We start from the raw sequence: 7279 nt of genomic DNA on the forward strand, positions 1-7279 counted from the left end.
AGTTAGAAAAAAGGCTCCATTGGAGGACTTACATGTTGGAAAACTATCTAAAGTAGGGCTGCCAATTCACTGCAGTCATTGTGGTCATACTGACCACAATGCCAGAAGTTGCAAGGTCACTGGTTGTTCATTTGTGAGGCAAAGAAAATCAGTGACTGCACAGGTAACTTCAATCAATATATGTTGCTTGGCTTTTTTCTATCTACATCTGACTGTCATTTTTTGATGTATTGCAAGATGCAAGGGCCTACTAAACGAGGGAGAGGAGCTGGTAGAGGCCACTCTACAAATGCTGATGCTGATGTTGAGAGAAATACTGATGCTGATGTTGTGCAAAATGCTGATGTGACTAAATCTACAACTGCAAGAGGCCCAACTAGAGCTAAAATGAGAGGTAGAGGTAGGGGCAGGGGTAAGGGTAGGGGTTCAGACCATAACAATGGGCCACTATGTGGCATTGGACTTTGGAATGGTCAAGGGATATCAACAAGTAAAACATATATCCCATTTGAGTCTAGCATGGTGAGTTCCTTTTGTATTTGTATGTAACTAATTTAATTTTAGACACTTGCAATGATTAAAAACTACCTTTATTATGCAGATTCCAAGTACTTCAAAGACTGGCCAGCCCCCTCCAACCCAACTGGTAAGCCTACATTTTAAAACTCTGCATGCATGGCCATTTTATACGTGCTCACTTATTGTTTCCTATTGATGATACAGTGGACAAGAACACCTACATCTGGTGCCAATTTGAGTTCAACTACTGTTGTTGCTCCCACCAGCGTACCATGTACAAGTTCAAAAGCAACCACTTCAGTAACAACTAAAAGACCAAGAACCAAGTTGGGTGATGCTAAAACTGGAAGTTCTAAAACCAATTCAGGTGCTACTAAAACTGGAATGGTGAGTTCAAGTCTTTTGGCTATGTTTACATGCTACCACCCCTAGTAGTAGTTTGATGCACTAAGATGCCCCTCATCCATGTAGGTTCAAACCAAGAGTATTAGATTTGGAGATGCTGTGTTTTCTACCCAAGGATCTTCAACTGCTGCAACTGGACGTTCAACAGTTATGCGCACACCTGAATGTGTTTTGATGTGAAATGGTGTTGCTGTTGCTATTTTTGTCATTACTAGTATTTGAAGTTACCTTTGCAGCAATGTTAGAAATGCTGATGTTGTTTTTCTTTTCCCATTATTTGGACATGTTCTAGAATCATGTTTTGGCTGGGTTCTACTAAAATGGCCTTTGTTTGGGTGGCCATGCAGACACATGCTAAGATGTAATCTGATGTGTAAAATACTTTTAACTTAATATAATTTTCTTTCATACATATTTGCTTACAACTATGGTAGATAAAGCAGATTTTTGTTACTTTTTGGTTCTGAAATAGAGTACATATACAAAATGCTAGCAATCAGAAATGTAATGGCTAGTGTTTTTCTCGATAATGAAAATCGAGCAGCTTTGACCATCATGTATTGTTGCTGTAGCTATTGGTTTTCAACTTGTAAGACGCAGACTTCTGTTTTTAAGGCTTCATATCTGCTTTTCAATTTCTCATGCTCATTTGCCAATTTTTCATGCTTCCTTTGCAAGTACATTAGTTTCTCCTTTTGCTCCAGCAATCTAGATTGCAGCACTGCACTTACTTCTTTTGTTTGGCTACATACTTCAGGATCTACCCATTCAAAGTGCCCACATGCGTGTCGGTTCTAAATTAAAAAAATAATTAGTTGTTTAAACTCTTTCTAACTAATTCAGGTATAGAGCAAAATTAAAGACAATATTAACAAATTATTAATGAAAAATTCTTACATTGTAATTTGAGCAGCCGTAAAATCTTCTTCCCGGATTTTCAAGTGTCCAAGACGTGCACAATGGTGCCTCTTTACCACATCTACACATTTTTTGGGGTGATCTTCCAACATCATTTGAAGCACTTTGTGACATTTTATGATGCTTTTGGTTGACAAAGAGAAATTTTAGGAACTTTGGAGAGAAATTTTAGAAACTTTGGAACCTTTGAGAATGTATGAGAAAAATTGGGTGCAAAATACCTCCTATTATAAAACCCAACCAACGGCTAAAACCAACCAACCAACGGCTCTTTGAGGGAAAAGGTAGGCTAAAAGCATCAGACACCATTGAGGGGCATTGTTGTCTGCTAAAACCAACGGCCCTTTTCGTACGGTAAATTAGAAATCTTAAAGTTTTTAACGGTGCAATTGCTGACGGAAGGGGTAAACTGAGGAAAAACAAACGTTGGGGGGTAAAGTGAGAAACGGCCTATACTTAAATGGGATAAAGTGCGATTAACCCTAAAAAGTAATATGCAAGTATTAAAGAGTTTTATTAGATTATGTAATGTGATTTTTTTTATGTTGTTAAAAATAAAGAAAAAGAAGTTATTGGCGGTTATTGGAGATTTCTACCATTTAGCACTTTAGTGGGAGGATAAATAAAGAAAAACAAAAAGTGATTAAAAAAAAGTTTAGCCCATGCTTCTCTCTCTTTATATATAGTAAGATGTTGATTTAATTGATAAGAGCATACACTTACTTATAAGAGCATACAATTGGCGGTTATTGTATTCAAATTTTGCTATTCACATGAGAATTGTGTTTATATGTAATCTATAAGTATTTGGAAAGTAGGTAATGACCCGTGTGTGGGCAATATGAGTCAACCCGCAAGTGGATTAACATTTGTTATTCTTCGAAAGACTATTTTGCTCAGCTGGGAACAGCTGGAAACAGGTTTCCTTACCCTGAAGTCAAATCTTTGCCTTCAACAAAACGCGAAATAGTTTCCCAGTCTTGAGTCTTGCATGTTTGATGCTAAGTGTTTCGGTCAAAAAAGGAAACATGGCAGGGTTTGTTGTGAATAACTAAAACTAGCCCAATAAGTCTAGATATTCTTGTTCCTGTGGGGCCAGAAATTAAGGTTGTACTTATTTGTTTTTTCACCTTTGCAGAAATCATCCCTTCTCGACTTAGGAGTTTCATTTAGGAATTAGGATAAGTGTGCCATATAAAATTGTGTGATTGGCTTTTGCGCAATTTTCTGCTAATATTGGACGATGATAGTTCTGTTTTTAATGATTATTTGTAGTATAAACAAATTGTAGAACCATAGTGGTTGGAAAGATTAGCACATCTCCAGTATACTTGAACTCAAGATTTATTCTGTTATTATTTTTTCTTGATTTATAGTTCATTTCCATGTAATTTCTTTGTTCATGCTCAGGGCCTTTTCTAGAATACAATTATCTGGTCTTTTTATTGTTTTTTCTTGGTTTGAAACACATGTTGGTCTTTAGGCGAAAAGACCAACTAATAGAAGTTGGTTCTTTGCAATTGATGGTTTATTGATTAAAACTCATATGGCTTATGACCATTTAAATAATACTACTTTCGGAAACAATTAATAATCATTGTCCTATATGCCATGACTTCAAAATGATTGAATTTGATATCATTGCTTAAGGATTTTTTTTTTTAAGTCACAAACCAGTTGGACGAACGATACTTCTTTTTCAATTATCCCTTTCAGAGTTTGGCTAACGAGTGACCCGAAGCACTCTTTAAGATGGGCTCTAGGTATTAATTTTTTGCAAGAACGAAATTAATTTGGAAAAAACATCTAAATATGGAGGAAATAATAAGTGTAAGAATGTGTATTTATATAATAGATTATGTGTAATTTAAATGTCTTAACAAGTACCTGCGGTACTTGTTTGCGAAACTTAGTACGAAATGAAGAACTATTAAAGTCAAGATAGCGCTTTGGGCTAAAAGATGCAAAGAACTATACAAAATAAAATGGAATGGCACCCTAATAATCTTGCCTCTTCTTTTTGAGCATAGTATTGAACACTGAAAAAGAAAAAGAAAAAAAAAGAAAAACATTTGAAAGTTTGAATACTTAGAGTTCTACTTTTCATCTATAAATCCTTAAGGAAAAATTCTAAGAGATTTTGATCAACTTTGACACACACACACACACACACACACATATATATATATATATATATATATATATATATATATATATATATATATATATATGTGTCTGTGTATTGTGTAAAAAATTCACTAGCACTTATTCTCAATTTCAAATTGATTTTCTTTCTCTCTCTTTCTTGGAGATCAACCACATTTTTTTTTTAATCCTTCAACCCCTTCCCTCGCTCTTCCCAACCTCAATTTTCATGCACAGAATTCGAGTCATAGACCTAATAGCAAAAAAAACTCTAAGAGCCTTTCCTGACTACTGAGCCAATTCCAATGGTGCATAGTACTTTGTATATAACTACAACTAAGTAACTATATATTCTTTCCGTCCCATTAAAAATGTCATACTTTTCATTTTGGGATATTCCAAAATAATTGTCATGTTAGAAAAGTCAAAACACATTTTAGTCTCTCTTTTCAATATAACCGTTTTTTCTAATCATACTCATATTACCATTTAATTTTAAATTTTGAATTTGTGGGGGTAAAATTGGAAAGAGATGCAAAAATATCGCAATCAAGCCACTATTCTTAAAAAGTCAAATTCCCCAAATATAATTAAATAAATAGGACGGAGAGAGTATATAATTTTTGACTTTTCATTTTTTCCCGTAATTTGAAAACACAAGTTGCTCTCTAAGCAAAAACACACAATTAAAAATGCTAGCATACTTCACATGATTCATTAACCGCGCCCAGGAAGGAAAAGTGGATGGTTCTTTGGTTTGGACGGTTCATTAATTAAAATTCCTATGACTAGTTCCCAAAAATTCCTATGCCACAGCTTCAAAATGATTAAAATTGATTCCATTGCTTAAAGAATTCGGTCTGAAAGAATTTGTATTCACGTCCTGAGTGCCCTAACGCGTCCATGTGTTTGTCATACTATTATAAGGGAAAGCAGCCAAGGATTTGTCAATAAACACGTTTTGGTCAACAAATTTTGACCATGCAAATTTCCATCCTTTCCTGCACGACTTTTTTCACCTATATATACCCACAATTGGATTGTGATTCTTCATAACATAAGAAGCTCAACTATTCACATACTTAACCTCGATTACCCGAAAGCCTAGAAAAGCTTAAGCAAAATGGAAATGAAGCTAAAAGTCATTTTCCTATGTTGCATCCTCCACCTTGCCGCAGCTCAACTTCGGAATGGGTTTTACAGCAATTCATGTCCACAAGCTGAATCAATTGTTCAACAAGTTGTACAAAAGAAATTCAGCACTGATCGTTCAATAACAGCTGCTTTGCTTCGCATGCATTTTCACGACTGCTTTGTCCGAGTAAGTAATTAATCTTGTTCTTAACTAATTTATACTTGTTTAAGTGGTTAAGCAGTTAAAGAAACTATAAGACTTATGGTATCAATAAATTGGAGCAGAGTCTCACAAGTTCCAATTTAAACTAGTTGATCGCTGGCACCTATAAGTGAAGGTCCAGTATAAATAAGTGGAGGCGATGTGTAAACGAGGGAGAACGTTCTTACCAAAAAAAAAAAAAAAGAGTGAGAATGTATTGTAGAAATTAAAAATGATCATTCAAAACTCAACTAGTTTAAAATGAAACTTGTGACGTTAGTGATCCAAAAAATTCTTGGATGATGTAAGGTTCACGGGCTAATCGAATTAAATGGGACCTATAATATATATAATATAATGGCATGTCACTTTTGTGGTTTGTATTTGTTTTGTCCTACAGAAGTGGTTACAAATTTTGGTCTGTGTAAAAATTTATTAATTGCATCAAAAAAATTATAAAAAATTAGTACCGTGAAGATATCTAAAAATTATATCAGATGCATGCAGTACATGTGGTCCAACATATTGAGAAGTTACATTAAAAAAATACAAAACCTTGATTTATTATATATTTGGGAGGGATCTATGAAGTTCTGTTCACAAAATTTGACATACATGGCAAAAATTTTCAGGGTTGTGATGCATCAATATTGATAGACTCCACCAAGTCCAAGTCATCGGAGAAAGATGCCGGACCAAACTTGACAGTAAGAGGATTTGAGCTAATTGATGATGCCAAGAGAAATCTTGAGGCTGCTTGTCCATCTACTGTCTCCTGTGCTGATATAATCACATTGGCAACCGGTGATGCGGTAGCATTAGCCGGCGGACCTGGATATAATGTATCGACAGGTAGGCGAGATGGGCTGGTTTCGGACTCTTCCGAAGTAAATTTGCCAGGACCAAGTCTTTCCATATCGGATGCAGCTCGATTCTTCACTGCCAAAGGGCTAACACTGAATGACATGGTGGTCCTTTTGGGTGCACACACTGTTGGAGTTGCACATTGTGGTTTCTTCCGGGATCGGCTTTCTAACTTTCAGGGCACCGGGAAGCCTGATCCCACAATGGACCCTGCATTGGCTGCTACACTCTTGAAAACCTGTGGTACACAATCCAGGCCGTTGAGTAGAGACCCAACTGTGTTTTTGGATCAAAACACATCCTTCATACTTGATAATCAGTTCTACAATCAGATAAGGTCTAAAAGAGGGATCTTGCAGATTGATCAAGAACTAGCTTTGGACAGCTTGAGTGCTCCTCTAGCCTCAAGATTGGCTGCCAACAATGATCTCTTCCGGCAGAGTTTTGTCAATGCTATGATGAAAATGGGAAGCGTGGAAGTTCTTGTCGGAAATGCTGGAGAAATTAGGAAAAATTGTAGAATCTTTAACAAACCTGGTGGTCGAGCCTAATAGTTCCAATCTCCCTAAAGTAGGGTATAGTTCTTGCTCTTCCATAGATTTTGACACACATGATGTTTGATTGATGAATAATTATTAATTCTTTTGTGTACAAAAAAAAATGCAAATTTAATTTTTGCAATAAAAAGTTCATCTTCCTTGCTGTGTAATTTCATTGCCTAATTCAATATGGTTATCATCCTGCTTCTGTTTCAGAAAATTATCGATCTCATACATAACCTATGACAATCATTTTGCAGAAATTATACATGTATTACGTGAGTCAGGGGTTAATGGGGCAAAAAGAAATGAATACATAGAAGTACTTTGCTTTGTCAAAGTCCATATGTAAATTGAATTTTATTGCTGTCCCTGCATGTTAATATATTGCCAAAGACACTTTGCTTTGAGTGTTAATATTTTGGAGTGAAAACAATTGCTTATAGTAAATAATGGGTTTTAACGAACGTACCCTAGTGCTAAAATTGAAGTAATCAGACAGGAGCATATGGAAACTAGTAAACAGGTGGATGGCCCCTCATAAGTTCCATTT

General features: G+C 35.5%; 1 protein-coding gene and 1 long non-coding RNA gene across 2 annotated transcripts; both read left to right on the forward strand.

The window, feature by feature from the left end:
* Positions 1 to 725: 725 nt before the first annotated feature.
* LOC140008092 (uncharacterized) lies at positions 726 to 1303 on the forward strand. The gene is made up of 2 exons (XR_011815501.1): positions 726 to 906; positions 991 to 1303. It is a non-coding gene; the product is annotated as an uncharacterized lncRNA (long non-coding RNA).
* Positions 1304 to 5073: 3770 nt separating this feature from the next.
* LOC113691746 (peroxidase 57-like) lies at positions 5074 to 6889 on the forward strand. The gene is made up of 2 exons (XM_027210039.2): positions 5074 to 5308; positions 5956 to 6889. The coding sequence occupies exons 1-2, from the start codon at positions 5111 to 5113 to the stop codon at positions 6736 to 6738; spliced, it is 981 nt and encodes a 326-aa protein (XP_027065840.2). The 5' UTR covers positions 5074 to 5110; the 3' UTR covers positions 6739 to 6889.
* The last annotated feature ends 390 nt before the right edge of the window (positions 6890 to 7279 follow it).

The sequence above is a fragment of the Coffea arabica genome, chromosome 6c (genome assembly GCF_036785885.1).
Source record: "Coffea arabica cultivar ET-39 chromosome 6c, Coffea Arabica ET-39 HiFi, whole genome shotgun sequence".
In the NCBI taxonomy this organism is placed as follows: Eukaryota; Viridiplantae; Streptophyta; class Magnoliopsida; order Gentianales; family Rubiaceae; genus Coffea; species Coffea arabica.